Source organism: Schistocerca piceifrons, chromosome X (assembly GCF_021461385.2).
Source record: "Schistocerca piceifrons isolate TAMUIC-IGC-003096 chromosome X, iqSchPice1.1, whole genome shotgun sequence".
NCBI lineage: Eukaryota > Metazoa > Arthropoda > Insecta > Orthoptera > Acrididae > Schistocerca > Schistocerca piceifrons.
In genome coordinates this window covers 62213422-62234127 of record NC_060149.1, presented here as the reverse complement: position 1 = coordinate 62234127, position 20706 = coordinate 62213422, and the positions used below count along the sequence as shown (strand labels likewise).

Below are 20706 nucleotides of genomic sequence, written 5' to 3'. Positions count from 1 at the left end.
TGAGCTCTGTACATTGGTATGACATCTACTAATTTACAGGCTAACAAGCTACAAGTTTTTTGCTACACAACGCCAGTCAAACTTATAAAACTAGTGTTACCTCACCTCATTATGCTTAATAGAAAGATCGTTGAATGTCAATTTACATCCAATAAAGTTACACATTCACACGACGCGCAAATGAAATGTTCTGACTTTGGGATTTAAGTCAGTTGACAACTACACTTCCATTTTCAAAACATTCACATGTACACAACCACCTACTCCACAAACATCACACATGTCCGGTACACGCCACACGGGTACACCGGTACACACTTCCGACTAATTAGTAATTACGGAACATCTTTGGTCAGGGCTACCACAGATTAAGCGCCAGTTGTATGATCTCCGGTTAGTAGCGGGTTAAGCTCTATTCTCGAAATAGCGCGAGAAACGCGTTGTACGAATTGGAAATAACGCCTAACCGGAGAATAAACTCGAGATAACTTAGTCGGCGATTTCTGGCCTGTTAGCGAGCTATCGGGGAATAACTTTTGGAGACAGATCTGGTGATCGAGCAGGCCAAGGAAACATGTCAACACACTGTAGAGCATGTTGGGTTACAACAGCGGTTTGTGGGAGTGCGTTATCCTGTTGGAAAACACCCCCTGGAATACTGTTCATCAATAGCAGCACAACAGGTCGAATCTGGTCGTATGTAAAGTACACCAGTGGCAAAAAAACAGTCAATATCGTCACTGCACGAGAGCGATGGAAATGTTACCGATGATGGTGCCACTAGAGCAGACTTACTAAACCAGTTTCCCGTAACTGCTTCACGAAAGAAGACGAAGTAAATATTCCAGAATTCGAAACCAGAACAGCTGTTAGCATGAGTGACATAAAAGTAGATATGTTAGGTGTTGCGAAACAACTCAAATCACTTAAAGGCCCGTCCACACGCAACGATCTGTCTGCGCAAATGTCTGCGCACATCACAGCTGCGCAGACAGATCGTTGCGTGTGGACAGAAGATTTGCACCAACCTGAGGTGTGTGCAAACCTGGAAGTTGGAGTTGGAGGTTCGAGCGAAACCTCTCAAATCTGTGGGTTCAAACCACATCTGCGCAGACAAGTTGGAGCGTGTGGACAGGAGATCGCCGCAAATCTGGCGCGAAACAGCTGTTTGCTCAGTCTAGTGTTTGTATTTGTGAGCACAGGGCTTTAAAATGTCTGATACTCGTCAGTGTTCTCGAGAGTTTGTAAGTGAATTCATTGAAATATACAGAAACCACCCATGTTTATGGAAGATTAAAAGTAAAGAATATAGTGACCGAGGCAAAAAGACAGCAGCATACAATGCTATACTTGAAAAATTGCGGGCAGTTGACGCCTCGCAAACAGAGAAACTGTAATAAAAAAAATTGGTTGCGAACTGTTTACCGAAAAGAGTTATCCAAAGTTCAGAAATCTAGAAGATCTGGTGTAGGAGTAGATCAAGTATACCAGCCAACGTTATGGTATTTTGATCTGCATGGCTTTCTTAGTGATCAAGAAACGCCAAGACCAAGCAGGAGTACAATTGAAGATGAAATTGGAGTGTCAATGTGCGAGGAAACGGAACACGAGGTAATGTAAAACAATATATTTCACATACGTTTATCAAAAGTTTATTCAAAAGAATATATTTGTGTGAAAACATAATAGAAAATTAACTACTGTTATAAAAAGAACTCATCCTTCAAGACAGCGTAAATAGCTTCACATGTGCTGGGTATTATTTCACTCAATGCTTGTTTCGATATTGCAGTTGAAAATTCCAAATCCTTGTAGCTCCTTCCTGTTGCTAGGAATCTTAATGTTACCGCCAGCCGTTCATGAGGAGAAATTGCACTTCTCATACAAGTATTTTTTCTCATATGAGGGGTTACAAGCTTTAAGAGATAATTATAAGTTTCGACATCCATCCGCAAATAATTTCGCCAGTCGTTAGGTTCGCTCTGCAACTCTCGCAGTAAATTTACGTGAGAAAACTACTTTCGCTTTAGCAGCCACTGTCTACACCAATTTGACCGCTTTCTCTGTTTCCTACGGTTGGTCTGAATGCTTTTTTGCAACACAATTTGCGAACACAGACCACAACAGAACTTCGTCCATTTCTATATTTCAAAATAACTGAATTAAATTTTTGACGTTTACGGGGAGCGTAGTCGCTGATGTTTCTTTTCTACACCGACAGATGGCGGGCGAGTAGTAGATTGGGGTTTGTGTCGTGTGAACACATCACATTTGCAGCGATCTTTTGCATGTACAGACATCTGCGCCGATGTCTGCGCAGACAGATCGTTGCGTGTGGACCGGGCTTAAGAAAGGCAAGTATGGTATAGCACTGAGTTTCCTTTCAGAGTATGCAGACACAATAGCGCCTTTATTAGCAATCATATACAACCGCTCACTTGACGAAAGGTCTGTTCCTAAAGACTGGAAAGTAGCACAGGTCACACTAATATTCAAGAAAGGAAATAGGAGTAACCCATTGAATTACAGACCCATATCACTGACATCAATTTGCAATAGGATTTTGGAGCATATACTATACTCAAACATTATGAATCACCTTGAGGAAAATGACTTACTGATACATAACCAACACGGATTCAGAAAATATTGTTCTTGTGCAACACAGCTAGCACTTTATTCCCATGAAGTAATGACTGCTGTCATCAAAGGATTTCAGATCGATTGCATATTCCTAGATTTTCAGAAGGCTTTTGACAGCGTTCCTCACAAGCTACTATTAATCAAATTGCGTACATATGGAGTATCATCTCAGTTGTGTGACTCGATTCGTGATTTCCTCTCAGAGAGGTCACAGTTCGTAGTGATAGATGGTAAATAATCGAGTAGAACAGAAGTGATATCTGGCGTTCCACAAGGTAATGTCATAGGCCCTCTGCTGTTCCTGATTTACATCAATGATCTTGGTGATAATCTTAGATTGTTGACCGATGACGCTGTAATTTACCGTCTAGTAAAATCATCAGACGATCAATTCCAAATTACAAAATGATCTAGAGAGAATTTCTGTATGGTGTGAAAAGTGCCAAATGGCACTAAACAAAGAAAAGTGCGAGATCATCCACATGGATACTAAAAGAAATCCGATAAATTTTGGGTATACGATAAATCGCAGAAGTCTAAGGGCTCTCAATTCGACTAAATACCTAGGAATTACAATTACGAGCATCTTAAATTGGAAAGACCACATCAAAGAGTGCGCTTTGTTGGCAGAGCACATAGAAGATGCGATAAACCCACTAAAGAGACAGCCTACATTACACTTGTCCGTTCTCTGCTGTAATATTGCTGCGCGGTGTGGGATCCTTACCAGGAAGGATTGACAGAGGATATCGAAAAAGTGCAAAGAAGGGCAGCTCGTTTCGTGTTATCGCGCAATAGCGGTGAGAGTGTCACTGATATGATACGCGAGTTGGGGTGGCAGTCACTGAAACAAAGGCGGTTTTCTTTGCGGCGAGATCTATTTACGAAATTTCAATCACCAACCTTCTCTTCCGAATGCAAAAATATTTTGTTGACACCCACCTACGTAGGGAGAAATGATCATCATAATAAAATAAGATAAATCAGAGCTTTTTTTTTCTTTATTGTATTTCAATTCCCCATCGGGGCGGGCTGGCAGCAGCATATGCGCTGCTCTTCAGCCGAAAGACATAGAACAAAAAATAGAAGACAGTGAAAAATATACAAAGGAGAGAATATTGTGAACATAGATATAAAAAAGGGGGAACATCATGGAAGGCAGTAGACGAAAAAAGGGGCGACTGTAAAATAGAGATAAAAAACTGTTTAAAAGTAGCGCACACAAAAAGCCACACACTGCGACAATTAAAAGAACACAAGGCACAGTATGACTGGAACATAAAAAGTATCGACGGATGGCGTAGCACATAACAAACACAGACGGCGAACCTCAAGGCAGTACACAATTAAAATGACACCTCTTGACGCACAGGAGAAACAGCACTAAACACAACACTGACGTGACACACGGATGATGATCAAAACGGAGGATCTACCAGGCGCAAGGAGATGAGGGAGACCGGAAGAAGGGAGGGAGCGAGGTAGGGTTAGAGAGGGGGGAGATGGGTGGGTGGGGGGGCGCTGAAGAGGGCCAGGTAGGAAGGGATGTGGAAAGGAAAGAGGCAAATATGGGTTGCAGGGTCTCGGGGGGGAGGGGGAGGCAAATCAGAGCTCGAACGGAAAGATTTAGGTGTTCCTTTTTCCCGCGCGCCGTTCGAGAGTGGAATGGTAGAGAAGTATTATGAAAACGGTTCGATGAATCCTCTGCCAGGCCATTAAGTGTAAATTGCAGAGTAACCATGTAGATGTAGATGAAGCAGATGTAGATCACCAGAGTGACGTCACAGTCTAACATAACAGTCGCGACACTTCGCCTCAATTTTGTTTCCCACCGCGCCAGCAGCGCTCCAAGCGGCTAGTAACTTAAACTGAGTTCGGCGCGATCGTGAAAGCGAATAGTGGTTGTTTATTTTGATTGCTACAATGGTTTTTACACGCGGGAGCGTTTGTAACGCCTTAAATTGCAGCAACAACAGGAAGATGACAACACAGCTATCTTTTTTTAGGTTTCCTAAGGATCCTGAGAGGTATATACCATCATGTTACTAAAGTGTGTCATCAGGATTCGCTTGCAAACTACGTGTGTATTATTATTAATTTTTCGTTTTACAAGCAGAAAATGGCTAGTAAATAGCAAACGAGAAGACATTATGAAAAAAGATCCAGTTTATCTGTATAACAATATTAGGTTTTGTTCGCTACATTACCAACAAAAACAGTTCATGCACGCAGACAACAATAAACTCGTATGGAATGCAGTACCCATACTGTTTCACGTCACAAATAACCCACCTCAACAGACGATGAAGAGGAAACTGCCACAAAGATTCGACAATCCATCTAAAGCTGTAAATCAGTCCTATGACACAAAAGCAGCCAGTTCAACTCTCCATGTATCAGTGCCAGATTCGTGTGAATCGTCAACACAGATCCGCTTTAACGATGAAGTGGTTAGATTAAGTACAGTTATTCGTGTGTTAACAAAAGCGTAATGTTTGTTATGTATTTCACTCACTTCTGTTGTTAGTCACTTAATTTTCCTTGCTTCCTTCGTGTGATGACATTATTTTGTTAGCACCTTGTTCACCGACAGATTGTTTGAAAATTATTCAAATGTTTGATTTTGCGTGAAATGTAATGTAATCAGCTCATTATAATGTTTACAACATACTTCTCCCACTATTTGACAGTTGCTTGTCACATTTAGAATAATATAAAGATGAAGATCGTACTTGTGGCTTCAGGCGACGACAATGACCAACACAGTGGGCCTACAGAACGATAAATGAGCTGTCGATCGCTTTTGCATGTAGAGGTACATGTCTGTGCTTCTTACGTGTGAATCTGTGTGTTTATATTATTTTGATATCAACGTGGTAAGCTGCAGTTCTATCCAATGTCACAAGTGTTTCTTCACGAATGTTTTGTAGCTTGCCACTCGATTCTCGGTTTTTGTCCATACTTGCGTTTATTTTAGAATCATTTTTAGAAACATATATGCCTTCTTATACTACACAAACCCTTGGAGGCAAGAAAATAACTCAAATATTTCGTAAATTACGTAGAAAATGGCTGCAAAACAAACATTATGCTTAAGACGTGTCTGACTTTCACCTTACTCGCCGCTTGGAGCGTTAGATTAGATTAGATTAGATTACATTTGTTTTTCGTTGCATAGATCGGTGCTGAGGAGATCTTCGTGGATGTGGAACATATCACTTTTTTTAAAGCTGAAATAACAATACTAATAATATGAGTATATACACTACATCATTTTTTAAGCTGAAATGACAATACTAATAGTATGAGTATATACAATACATCATTTGCTTCTATTAAAAAATTCGTCAATGGAGTAGAAGGAGTTGGCCACTAGTAATTCTTTCAGGATACTTTTAAACTGATCTTTATTTGTAACTAAATTTTTTATGTTTGCTGGCAAATTATTGAAGATGAGTGTTCCTGAGTAGTGGACACGTTTTTGAACTAAAGTAAGTGCTTTTAAGTCCTTGTGCAGATTATTTTTGTTCTTGCTATTGTATGTATGAACTGAGCTGTTTGTTGGAAAAAGAGATATAATATTTAGGACAAATTTCATTAAGGAGTAAATATACTGAGAGGCAGTAGTTAGTATACCCAGTTCTTTGAAGAGGTTTCTACAGGACGTCCGTGAATTTACTCCACAAATAATACGTATTACATGCTTTTGGACTCTGAAAACTTCTGTTTGACTTGAAGAGTTACCCCAAAATATTATACCATATGACATTATGGAATGAAAGTAGACAAAGTATGCAAGCTTTTTCATTTTTATGTCGCCTATGTCTGCTAACACTCGAATTGAAAATACAGATTTGTTAAGGCATTTCTGCAGTTCTGTGGTGTGCTCCTCTGAACTGAATTTATTATCAAGTTGTAATCCCAGAAATTTAAGACTGTCAACCTCTTCTATCTGCTCTTCTTCATACTTCATGCATATGCTGGGTGGAAACCTCTTACAGGTTCTGAATTGCATATAGTGAGTCTTTTCAAAGTTTAATGTCAGTGAGTTGGCTTTAAATCATTTATTAATATCCATGGAAATATCATGCAATACTTGTGTCATCTGCAAACAAAACAAACTCTGCTTCTGGCAGTGTAACTGATGAGAGATCATTAATGTACACAAGAAAAAGCAATGGCCATAAATGGATCCTCGTGGGACACCACATGTAATTTCTTCCCATTCTGATGATGACTGATGACTTAATTCACTAGTCCCTTGCACTGATACCCTTCGTTTCCTGTTAGCGAGGTATGACTTGAACCATTTTGCAGCGCTGCCTGTGACACTATAGAATTCTAATTTATTTAAAAGGATGTTGTGGTTCACACAATCAAATGCCTTTGACAAATCACAGAAAATATCTGCTGCTTGTAATTTCTTATTTAATGAATTAAGTACATTTTCACTGTAGGTGTAAATAGCTTTCTCGATATCGGAACCCTTTTGAAATCCAAACTGTGTTCTTGATAATATGTTATTTGTGATCAGATGGTTGAGATGCTGCCCGTACATTACTTTTTCTAAAATTTTTGAGAATGCTGGCAAAAGTGAAATCGGTCTGTAGTTTGATGGTATCTCTTTATCCCCTTTCTTGAACAGAGGCTTAACATCTGCATATTTTAGCCAGTCAGGAAATGTCCCAGTTATAATTGATTGGTTACAGAAGTAACTTAGAATTGTACTAAACTCACAAGAACATGCCTTAAATAACTTTGTTGATATTTCATCATAACCACTAGAATGCTTTGTTTTTAAGGATTTTATTATGGAAGTTATTTCTTTTGGTGAAGTGAGTGACATATTCATGTATCTGAAGCTATTTGTAAAGGCTAGTTTCAGATATTCAAGGGCATTATTTACTGATCCTGACAATCCCATTCTATCAGTAACGGATATAAAGTACTTGTTAAATAGATTTGCCACACTATGCCCATCGGTTACTAATTTGTCATCTACCCTTAATGCTATTTGCTCCTGTTCCTTTCTGGTTCTACCTGTCTCCTCTTTCACTATATCCCATGTGTCGCTCCATCTGTCAAACGGTAACAACTTTTACAGCAGTGAGTGTCGCGACTGATGTTAGACTGTAGCGACATACAAATTAACAGACAGGGTGTGTGGGATAACCACGAAAGTCCTCCCACCGTCATACGAAATCGCACACCAGACTGTGACTCCAGGTGTAGGGTCAGTGAGTAGCACGCAGACAGGTTGGTTGCAGGCCCTCAGCTGGTCTCCTCTAACCAACACATGGCCAACACTGGCACTGAGGCAGAACCAGCTTTCATCAGATAAAGCAACAGACTTCCACCCTGCCTTCCGATGAACTGTAACTTGAGACCACTGACGTCGCAAGTGGGAGTGGTTTGCGGTCAGTGGAATGCACGCTACAGTGCATCTTGCTTGAACTGTCCTTCAAGTAACCGATTTGTAACAGTTCGTTTTGTTACCGTGGTGCCAACTGTTGTTCCAATTGCCGCTGCAGATGCAGTACGATGCGCCACAGCCATGGCTGAACATGATGCTCTTCCCTGCCTGTCGCGTCACATGCCCATCCGGGACCTGCTCTTCTTGCGACCATGCAATCCCGTGACCAACCCTGCCGGCAGTCATGTACAGTAGCTACATTCCTGCCAAGCCTTTCTGCAATATTGCAGAAGTAACATCCAGCTTCTTGTAGCCCTACTACATGACCTAATTCAAATTCAGTGAGGTGTTGCCTTGAAGGCATTCTTGACTAACATCAGCTCACCACATCCAATCTCAAAGGTAAGAACGCTCGCTCACTACCGTTACAGTGTGTATTTAAAGCAAACCTGATATGCATCCTCACAGTGGCGCTACTGGTGCCGCTCTTCTGGGGCGAAATTTGAAAAGCCGCCATCTTTCAGCTGTAGAAACGCGCCTACCAACTTTCGTTTATGTCACACAATTCATAATTGGTGTTGTGATTTTCTTCTGTCAGTGTAAATACTCACGATGCCATATGCCACTTGCTCCACCTGTACTAGTGAGCTTCTAGCTTCTACTGCTAGCTGTGAAAAAATTAAGCCTGATTAGCTAACCTTTTAGGAGATACATGAAATTGATTGCCAGCGAAATTCCACTCTCCCAGCTTTCTGGTAGTCTGCCCACTGATTCGTCGCTATTGTATAGGTTGGTCAGAAACAGCCTGAAAAGCTTGTAAGAGTGTTGCAGGGGAGGTTGTGCTGAGGCTTAATTCTTATTAAGCATTGAAGTTGGCCAATCAGTTCGTAGCACACGCAAATTCAAGCAGCCTGCCAGAGACGTGTCGCTAATTGCATTCTTCGTTTGATTTCCTCAGACCAAACAAACGCAACTTCTTCTCACCTAGCCTTAATTTATCACTTCCGAAAAAGGCACATTTTAACTAGTAACGAGCATTTGAACAAGTGGTAAATTACGTACTCATGGAGACTGCATTGCCGAATTTTAGCGCGCGCAAGTGCTTGAATTTGCGCGCACAACGACCTAATTGCTAACTTCACTGCTAAATAACTCTGAAAAGGCGCAACGTATCGATTTTTTTACCATTATTTCACAGCACAAGCTCCCTGTAATAACCTTTAAAGCTCTTCACACTTTTATGATTACCCTTTACGCAGCTACAGGCGCACACAGAGAATACGGTGTTAGCCCACTAGTAAAGGTGCAGCAACGCCCTGTGAGTAGAACATCAAGAAGCTGTGGCTACTCTCCAGTCATTCTTACACTATTTTAAAAGAACTATTCAGTAAAAAAAATCGTTTCTTTTCCATCTTATAAGTTCTTTGTCACCTTTACGATGAACTGCCTACCATTTAATTAATGGTCATAGTTATTGTGATGTTTTCCAATTAAGTAACACATTACATAAAATTCAGATATATTTCAATGAAATAAAGTCGATTTTACATTTTGCGCATGTTTGGTCATACATTGCTGCAGATAAAATGTAACTAACACACTGTATTTTTCTTTAAACTTGGCAGGAGATCTGCTCATTGATCTGAGAAATATGAAAACAGTTTACAGCACACAGTGCACCATTGTTGGGATCCTATCCCCATTCAAAGTGAACTCCTGAACTGTTTCCCCTCGCTTGTCTTTCGATAAGTCAAAAATATAATCTACGAGAGTTGTCCAGAAAGTAAGTTCCGATTGGTCGCGAAATAGAAACCACAGTGAAAACCAGAAACGTTTTATTTGCAACAGTTAGGTACACGTTCCACCTACTTCTCTATATAGTCGCCGCTCCAACTTCGAGTGTTGTCTTAGTGTTGTATCAACTTTCCAACACCCTCGTCATAGAAAGAACACTCTCATGACATTGCAGAATGCGTTCCAGAGAGAACCCACTGATCCTACACAGAGTGTACAATGTCAGACTGTGGCACACTGAGGCCTCTGACAGCAGTAAGACCTGCAGCACTGGAATATGTCGGCAGGTACAGGAAGCAGGCAGCAGCTGCAGCACGCACCTCTGCGATGACGATTGTTGACGTTCCCTGTCCCCGCCCCCCGTTAGGGCTCCGGAACGCCTAAGGGTGAGTTTCGACTCGAATGGCTATCAGTCACAAAGTACTCCTGGCAGGACTCACTGTTCTATCAGAGTTCGAAGAAAGTCTCCACAATCACAGCATAGACTGACACAGCATAGGCTACGAATTAAGTACAAGTAGATCAACCCACTAAATAAGAATAATACTTACACAGAAACTGTCTCACATGCATTGCTATTGCAAGGCGATGATGACTTCAGCTGGTCTGCTATTGACAGGCCAGCTTTCTGGACGCTTAGGCTGTAGCTGTAGCCTTTCAGATGAAGTGCAATTTCGGTACTCTGAATAATTGTTGCTGTGTCCAAGTTATGACTTGTTACTATATTTCACCTGATCAACACAGTGACATCCTCATCTCTCTATGTTGTCATATTGCTGTATTGGCGTTTTTGATAACCATCTCTTATGGTGTGTAACAATTACCTCTATATTTTGGTTACATTGCACGTAACATCAGCAGTCTCTCCTTGTTGACACTCCATCCGGTGGTTGCATATTGACCCGCTTTGCTCACCTCTTGCATTATCAAGAAAAGACTGTTAAAATTCTCCCCCATTTCGAAGCCTATTACTTTGTGGTCCTTTACTCTCCTGCCCATTAACAAATCCATCTCAGATTTGATTCCAGGTGTTCCCAGAACAGTGTTGAGAAACATTTACAGGAAAGTTTACATTGTACAATTTAGCCATCCTAGTTTGCTCTAGTTGAGCCTGAACTCAAAGTTCTTGTGCTTGACATCACCACTCCTCAGAATTTATTTCACTAATTACTGTATCTATTATTTACATTTTCTGAGCCATTATTTAAATACTAGCATAATATTTCTCATAACATAGTCTACACGCAGTTACGTTTACAGTCTCATTTACTCTTCACTTCATTAGTAACATACAGGGTGTCTCAAACCTTCTGGGTCAAATTGAAACATGTGACAATGGGTCCATATCTGACTATATTGAGGCAGGGAATCTATGGTCGGAAATGCACATTTATTGTGTCATGGACATTGTAAAGGGACATCCTCCTCTAGCATTACTTTTCCTCAACAGTAGTAGTCGATACCATCAATATTTATCGAATTTTGGACAGGTCAATATTATTTCAGCTGCTTTTCTGAAAAATTTCATATAATTTTACACACAATATGCTAAATTTTAATCTTAAATTTATGAAAAGGAATTATTTTATTTTCGTTGTTACAGTCGACATATACAGTTACAATAATTTTTTTAGAAACATTTGACATTACGAAGTATTTGGCGCACTTAAAATTTCTATTATCTATTATGCAATCTAGTACTGTTTATTATGTTTATTTCTGGATTCATAATATAAAATAATATAAAATAATCTAAAGTAATAGAAATTCGTTTGTCAAGAAAAATTGTAAACCCTTAGGAATATTGTTATTACCGCAGAGTGAAGTAGTAGTAAGCATGCCTCTGATGTGATCGGGAGTATTTTTGTATTTTTGATGAACAATATAATTTTGGCATTGTTAATGTGAAAATTCAAAAGACAGTGTGATATAGTAAAATGTAAGACAAATTATCGTAAAAACAAAAATTCTGTAACAACATCCTTCAAAATTATTTAGATTAATTGAACCATGAGAACCTAAAATGTGAGAATTTCAGTTTCAAGAATCAGACCCCTAGACATGAAAAACTGGAGCCACAGAAAAGGTAAGTATAAAGTTTATTGTAAATCTTATTTCTCTCGAATCTTTAGAAAAGACTTTACCATAGTGGACAGTAGCAACAACATGGAGGGAGGGGTAGATTACAACATGCATGCATGGCAATGGAGCATGAAGTCCAACTGCACTCTCTCAAAGATCTCTGGTGTATGTTGTACCAGAAGACAGGCAGCTTGTACCATAGAAAGTGGGTCTCCACCCATTTCTACAGGTATTTCATACACCAACGTCTTGACATAACACCAGAGCAAAAAGTCCAGAGATTTGAGATCCAGTATTCGCACTGACCATGGACAAGGAGCTCCCCTTCCAATCCAACGATGAGGGTACGTGTTGTTGACATGCTCATGGACATTAAGGTCTATCTCTTCGTGGAATATTATGTCGTTCTGCTGGATGACTGTCTATTCGTCATAAGCAGATTGGTATGGTACGAGTAACCATACGCATTATAAGACTGCTGTCTTAAGGGAGCAGTTTCTGATGGAGGAAGTATGTGGTCATCTACTCTATTAATCTTTCTTTTTATCAGCCACATTAGTCGTGTGGGATCCGTGGAACAGGATCAAGACTGGGAACATGTCTGTTATTTGCAGTTACTATGGCTGTAAAGTAAATACCTTCCCCCGAGGTTTCCTGTTAGTGTTTTCAGAATATGGAAAAATCTAGCGGCAGTAATTCTTTTAATACAAAGGTGAATCCTGACTGTCTTGCTGGTAACGATATAGATTAAATTATAAAATGGTTCAAATGGCTCTTAGCACTATGGGACTTAACATCTGAGGTCATCAGTCCCCTAGAACTTAGAACTACTTAAACCTAACTAACCTAAGGACATCACACACATCCATGCCCGAGGCAGGATTCGAACCTGAGACCGCAGCAGTCGCGCTTTTCCGGACTGAAGCGCCTAGAACCGCTCGGCCACAGCGGCCGGCAACGAATTATGCCTTCCTGATATGTGAAGGAGGCAATGTTTGTCGAGCCAACTTAGACTGTTACCTATTAAAATTTTCGCATATGTAGTCCTAATGTCGTTCTGTAATTTGTCTACTGGGAAAGTAACACGAGCTAAAAATATTGAGCACGTGAGCAAGACGTCTTTTTACAATTATGACGCTAAAATTAGAGTACATAAGTATGTACATGTTTTGGAAGACTGTAGTTTTAATGGATTATTCGATAATGGTAAGTTGCACTAATGTATCTCGATACTATATTTAAAGAAGGTAATCGGGACCTATAATCAATATACACTGAAGAGCCAAAGAAACTGGTACACCTGCCTAATATCGTTTAGGGCCCACGCGAACACGCGGAAGTGCCGCAACACGACGTGGCATGGACTCGGCTAATGTCTGAAGTAGTGCTGGAGGGAATTGACACCATGAATCCTACAAGGCTGTCCATAAATCCGTAAGAGTAAGAGGGGGTGGAGATCATTTCTGAACAGCACGTTGTAAGCATCCTGGATATGCTCAATAGTATCCATGTCTGGGGAGTTTGACGGTCAGCGGAAGTGTTTAAACTCAGAAGAGTGTTCCTGGAGCCACACTGTAGCAATTCTTGACGTGCGGGGTGTCGCATTGTCCTGCTGGAATTGCCCAAGTCCGCCGGAATGCACAATAGACATGAATGGATGCAGGTGATCAGACAGGATGTTTGCGTACGTGCCATCTGTCAGAGTCGTATCTAGACGTATCAGAGGCCCCATACTATTCCAATTGCACATGCCCAACACCATTGCAAAACCTCCACCAGCTTGAGCAGTCCCCTGCTGACATCCAGGGTCCATGGATTCATGAGGTTGTCTCCATACCCATACACGTCCATTTGCTCGATACAATTTGAAACGAGACTCATCCGACAAGGCAACGTGTTTCCAGTCATCAACAGTCCAATGTCGGTGTTGACGGGCCCAGGCGAGACGTAAAGCTTTGTGTCCTGCACCAAGGGCACACAGTGGGCCGAAAGCCCATACCGATGATGTTTCGTTGAACGGTTCGCACGCTGACACTTGTTGAAGACCCAGTACCGAAATCGGCAGCAATTTGCGGAGGGGTTGCACTTCTGCCACATTGAATGATTCTCTTCAGTCGTTGTTGGTCCTGTTCTTGCAGAAGCTTTTTCCGGCTGCAGCGATATCTGAGATTTGATGTTTTACCGCGTTCCTGATATTCACGGTACACTCGTGAAATGGTGGTACGGGAAAATCCCCACTTCATCGCTACCTTGGAGATGCTGTATTCCATTGCTCGTGCGCCGACTTTACACCAAGTACAAACTCACTTAAATCGTGTTAACCTGCCATTGTAGCAGCAGTAACCGATCTAATAACTGCGCCAGACACTTGTCTTATACAGGCGTTGCCGACCGCAGCGCCGTATTCTGCCTGTTTACATATCTCTGTATTTGAATGCGCATGCCTATACCAGTTTTTTGGCACTTCAGTGTATATTATAAAAATAAGTGTACAATGTGCGTGCCGCTGAAACTCAGAAGTGAGTGCCGGTACGAGCAAGGGAGTTATATGGTGCGATAGCCCTCTATACCCCATCCACGAAGAAGGTTCCCAGTTTTATGTGAAAGGCGTGCTTTTGAAGATACAAGGGCTGGGAAGTTTCGCCCTCTAGAAATTTCTAGAACATTCTAGAGTATCCTAGAGTGTTTCTCTTCTCACACCCGGTACACCCCAATGGTCTGGATGGCACGTAAACAACGACCCCAAGTAATTCGCAAGGAGTGAACCATATGACGCCTTGTGCCGCAAACCCGTGTGGTTGCTCGTTAAATAGCGCCAAAAATCTAACAAGCAGGCGGATTATAACAACCACACACACATCGTAACCGGAAAAATGGATAACATATGCCAATTTTGCAGCGCGAAAGAATTCTGTAGAGAAACCAGGATTCTGTTGCGTGAATGGAAAAATACGGTTACCATCACTGGAAGCAGCTCAGCAGGAACTTTTACATTACATGACCGGAGAAACTCCAGTATCAAAACATTTTCTTCAAAATATAAAAGCGTACAACGCTTGGTTCCAAATGACTTCTTTCGGTGGCACTTCGATCAACACTAATTGTGTTTTTTCCATGCAAGGAGAAATTTATCAAAACATGGGGTCATTACTACCACTACCCAACGAAGACCATCGGAAATGAAGAAACAGAAATTGATCAACGATGTACAAACATTAGTGGACTGAGACGAGAAGTAGCCCAAGATGTTCAAAGGATATTACATAGATATAATCAACTGATTCGCGTATTCAAAACAGCACTAGACCGAATGATTTTTGATGATTATAAAAACACGAACGTCTATTTAATGCACTTCAGATAGATGAAGTCGCATTCGTAGCTGTGAACAATGAAAACACAAGCCGTGACATAATTGTACAACAAATAAGAGAAGGACTATAACGCATTGCAGAGGCACACTGTACAATAATGATGTGGTCCAATATCAATTAATATTTCTGCATGGAGAGGATCGATATTATTTTAATGTGAAACAAACCCAACCAGAAACAGGCGTAGAAACAAACAAAAAAGTCACTTCCGAAGAGTTCTATGCTTACCGTTCAATGATCAGAGACAATGAAACACACAGTCATATTCTCAGCACTCGCCGTTTATTCCAACAATTCCTGGTAGATACGTATGCAAAAACAGAAGCGGAATGAATGCTTTACATGAGACTGTAATAGAAGAAATTACGCACGGGAGATTACATCCACCTTCGAGACGCAATCATAAATGACGTAAACGTTGACAACGTTGGAACAATGGTAATCTTACCCTCATCATAGATAGGAAGTCCGAGACACATGCACGAATACACTCAAGATGCCATGACCTACATCAGAAAATTTGAATCATGTGGTCTCTTCATAATATTTACATGCAACTTGTCGTTGCTAGAAATCAAAGAACAATTAAGACACGGACAAGCTCGAATGCATCGACATGTGATAATAGCCTGAGTTTTCCGATAAAAACAAATGAGATGTATTGAAGTCATCACAAAATACATCTTCGAAACCGTTACATGCTGGATGCACATAATCGCATGAAAAAAAAACGAGAAGTTCCTCATTCACACAATCTCATATGGCTACACGACACAATTCATCCCACGGATATCGACAAAATCATCCTTGCTGAATTTCCCAATCCACGAGAAGAGTTGGAACTGAACGACATAATAGTGAAAAACGTCATTCACGGACCATGAAAGCTGTTAAACCCCAATTCTCCTTGTATGAGTGATGGAAAATGTACAAAAAAGTACCCAAACGACACACAAACAAGAGTTGATGGCTGTTCCAAATACTAGGGTGACCAAATTATTTTCGGTGAAAACCGGGACACATTCACCCGGGTGCCAATGGACACCTCATTCCACATGTACCCAAACAGGCGGATTACTCTTTCAACTTCTGGAAACAGTGATAACCAGCGAGTTTTCGAGTGACACATTACATTCATATATTCAGTTCCCACATAATCACAGAACTCCTTAAGCCTCTCTGTTCTAACAGTATATATGTAAAAGTGTGAATATACCTTCATGACGATAGTTTCAACATCACAGCTTAAACTGTCAGCAGATGTCTGCACGCTATTGTGTAAAACATGTGCAGGGCACCCTGTGCCTTCAATGTTTTCATGCAATGTTGCCTTTAATTTGGTAAATACGTTGCATTTGCCTTGTCTTTTTAAACCACCAAAGTTTGTGTTGGTGTTGTCTCCACAAAATGCCACACATTTATTTTTCTCAAGATGAAACATTTCGATAGTATTCATACAAAATCTTGAAATTTCGTCAGATGTTTCATTAGGTAGGGAACTCACCTTCAAAAGTTTGGTCTGAATTCCCTGATTAATATCGAAAAACTGAACAACAAACGGAAATATTTTAGTGGCCTTATGACTGCTGGCATCAGCGGATATCCCGTAGAAAGAAGACTTTTTGATGTATTCAAGGCTTTCCTTTACACTCTGGGGAGCAATAACTCCTTTCACTAAGGCTGACACTTTAGTTCTTGCTGAACTAAACTTTTTTGTTGTTAAGCTTATTAGTACAATCACTAGATCTATACGTTTGGTGATGTTTTACCGTGTGGTAGGCTAGTGTAAGCTCGGCTGCTCGAACTTTCGTCTCTTCACTTGACTGATGTTTCACAAAATAATTTTGTAGAGTTTTACTGCAGCTCGGTGCACTGTATATGTTAATGTGTTTCTTTGACCTGATGTGATCAACTATGTCGGAACGTCCACCTTGACTTATACTAATAAAACAGTTACATACGGAACACTCTGCTTCGTAATCAAAATGACCTCTCTTAATGAAATTCCATTCCTTGGAATAACAGTCACTAAACACGCAGGCACGTTTCGGCATTGCGTTTCACAGTACTGCAGCAATAATACCACTAATATGAGAAACTATTGCAGTGTGTCTGACAAAACATCAACTACTACACTGTTCTGACAATGAGTGTGAGAGTAAGTGGCGCGACAATCGGACGGTTTCATAGCTTGTAACGGAACTGCCAGGGAGTGCACCCTGATGCCATCTATTGGCGAAACTGGGAATTAGCGCTGCCTGTCAGACAATGCACTAAGCTCTCGGAGTCAAATGTATTCTTTTTCTTGGTAATTATAAGTTATTACTGTATGATTTAATGTTATAAGGCGCTAGTACTAAATTATTATGACTGGAATGAACTCCAGGGTAATAAATATAAATATTCTTAAATACTAAATGATTTCGGTGAAAAGGTGGTAGGGGAACGCCCCCACTCTTGGTGATACGAGCGTAGCTAGAGGTAGCTGGAGACACAGGGACTGAACAATGGAATGGCCTGGGGAGTGTTGACGTGACCGGACGTGCGTAACTGTGCTCATGCAAAAGTGATTGTGCAACAGCGAAGAGGAGAATATCGTCGCCGTTTGTGGAGTAGAACGCGACGAATGGTTGTCGAAGCCGTCTCTATGCCACTGGGGCTGACTGTAACAGTTTCTGCGCCCAGATTTTATGGCGGACGTGCAGTAGCTTATACGAGTGCTACAGCTCGTAGTTCCAGCCGCCATTGAGGGCATGAGGCGTGAAGAGCTGCGTTAGCCACATGCATCTCACCACCAGCACCGACACGTCTACCCAAGGCAAGACTGCTTGCAATTGTTAAGTCGAACTTTGTATACATGTAAAAGGAGAATACCAGTTTTCTTTTGTGCAAGTGCAGAAGACAGAATATAGTAATGAGTAAAATTACGACGCATGTTGTTCATTGTAAAGTGTAGTAACCTGAAACATAGTGTAGTGAAATCAGACTGAGGCCACCATCGCCTCTTTCATTTACAATTCTTTTGGGTGTAGAATACTTTAGCGTATAAGAATGTTGAAAAGAGCAATGGTCACACCAGAATGAGTCGCCTATTTATAGTTACTTAAATTTTTCTGAGTAACCTTTCAAGTAAAGTCACTTAACTAATTCTATATCAATTGTCCAAAGAGTAATATCCAAAATCATTAAATAAGTTGAAGGATAGAATTTTGTTAACCTAAGTTGCATAAGTTGTCTTGGTGGTAATTACCAAGCCAACTCACAGAAATTGAGAGAGTATTTGCTTTGTAGAATCACCTAGAATGATCAGAAATAGTAATATTCAGAATTAAGTTTAAATTCAACTCAAGCCGTTTCACTTTGAAACGAGCCAAAAAACTGATTTATTCTTTTGCTCCTTCAGAGCTGGCGACCGTAGTTATAAGTATTTTCAGGAGGATTCGACGGTAAGTCTGCTGCTCTCGTCGTGCTGATAGGATTACCCACTGCTGCTAGCAGTGGTGATTGGATACATAAGCTCACTACCAACTTAAGTGGGTCAGGTAGGCAGTGTTACTGTGTGAACTGTAGGGCACTGTAGGCCATGGATCGAACCCGTTCAATCATCACAGCTCTTTGGGAAATAGTCCGGTTAGGAGTGTATTAATCATTAGGTAAATACTGGCGAGTAACGGTCAAAAATGTATACGCAAGTGAATTTAGCAAGGTCCATGTAGCCCCTAGTTAATGTGGTGCAATGGCGAGGGTAGGAGTGGAGTAAAAGTGAGCTGAGCTTGTGGCAGCTGTGCTGTCTGCAAAGATTAATAACGTGAATTCACTACTACCTCTTACCATTAGGGCTGAGCTATTTACGGTTAAAATACGTAGCAGTAAGCGCAAAGGCGTGACAGCTACAAGTCCGTATTGGCTTTATACATACGGAAGTAGGAAGCGGGTCATTCCGCCAGTGGAGGGGTTAAAACAACCGAGTCAGTTGAGAACATACCCCATTTACTGATGGAAAGATTCGGCGGTTCGGTCGCAAGCTCTGTTACAATAATACAACTTACTACAAATTTTCGGGACACCGGAACACAGGGATGAAAATCGGGACAATCCCGGTTTTCCGGGACGTTTGGTCACCCTACAAATACAGAAGACAATCACCCAAAAACGGTGGTTTCACAGCAAAAATACGAATACGAGGCAAGGACGAATTGGAAATAGATAATCAATGGGTAGTACCATATAACACACTACTTTCCAAAATATTCCTAGGGCACATAAACATTGAATAATGCAATTCAATGAACTCCATCAAATATGTCTGTAAGTATGAGAACAAAGGCAGTGACATGGCAGTATTTCAAATAGGCAAAAACAGCGAACAACTAAACAGAAACGAGATCCAAATGTGCCAAATGGGAAGATACATGAACAGTAACGAAGCTGCGTGGCAGATTTTCGGTTTTCCCGTAGACGAACGCGAACCAGCTGTGCAACATCTAGCAGTACTTTTGGACGAATAACAGAGAGCTTACTTCACAAAAGACACCGTCAGAAAAACTGCAAGCGAACCATCTCAGAACACAACATTAGCAGTTTTTACCAACTGTTCCAAACGGATCCATTCGCGCAAACATTACTATATGTCGACGTCCCTACCGAGGTGTAGCGCCGTATTAATAATCCTACCTTGGAGGCGGTTAAGTGGGAGATGTGTCTCACAAGTCAGAGCTGGATAGTGACAGATGGTGACGCGAGACTGGACGCGCACGCAGTTTATGTATCAGCCGATAGAGGGCAGTATTGGATAGGGGACTGTGGTTTAGTTTCGATCGTGCCCACGAGAGTGCACTAAAGTAATAGAATGTTTTTCATAAACTGTTCTCGTATTTTCATAAAGTGTTATTATGTCTTTTTTGTATAGGTAAAATGTTATAAATGTGTTTTAGCAGTATGAATGATGAGTGAGTGTGGTTTAAGGTTAATATGAGCATAATTGTTTAACGAGTTATGTAGTGGGATTTAGTGTGGGAACATTTCGAAGAGGTATGGCTGTGTACAAAGGGGATTTTGTAGAATAGATTTGTAAAGTAAGATTATGGTAAAGGGAAAGTTAATTCAGGTATAAATAACAATAATAAATAATTTTATGCATAAACAAAACTTCAGCATATTAGATAATTACGTCGGTAAGAAGCGCAGTCGTTAGGTTTACTATTTTGCGATTGGTGATTGATGAAAAGCGCGGATTGACGCGGGAGAATGTTGTTTTGCTATTGGATGTTGAATAACCTGACCAATGGTAAAGCAATATTCCTCGCGCGCCTTTCTCTGCTGGTGGAGAAGACAGAGTATTCTAGAGAAGAGTGGGAGCCTAGCCATGAAACAGTTCGGATGTGTGTAACAGTAGTTCCG

The 20706-nt window shown here is 40.8% G+C and overlaps 1 protein-coding gene across 1 annotated transcript in view; it reads right to left on the bottom strand.

Moving 5' to 3' along the window:
• LOC124721277 (isoleucine--tRNA ligase, cytoplasmic) overlaps positions 1-317 on the bottom strand; it is a 168894-nt gene extending 168577 nt beyond the window's left edge. Inside the window, exon 1 of the mRNA XM_047246162.1 lies at positions 106-317. Within this exon, the coding sequence (XP_047102118.1) occupies positions 106-110 (5 nt within the window). The 5' untranslated portion in view covers positions 111-317. The remainder of the gene's footprint in view (positions 1-105) is intronic.
• Positions 318-20706: the final 20389 nt, after the last annotated feature.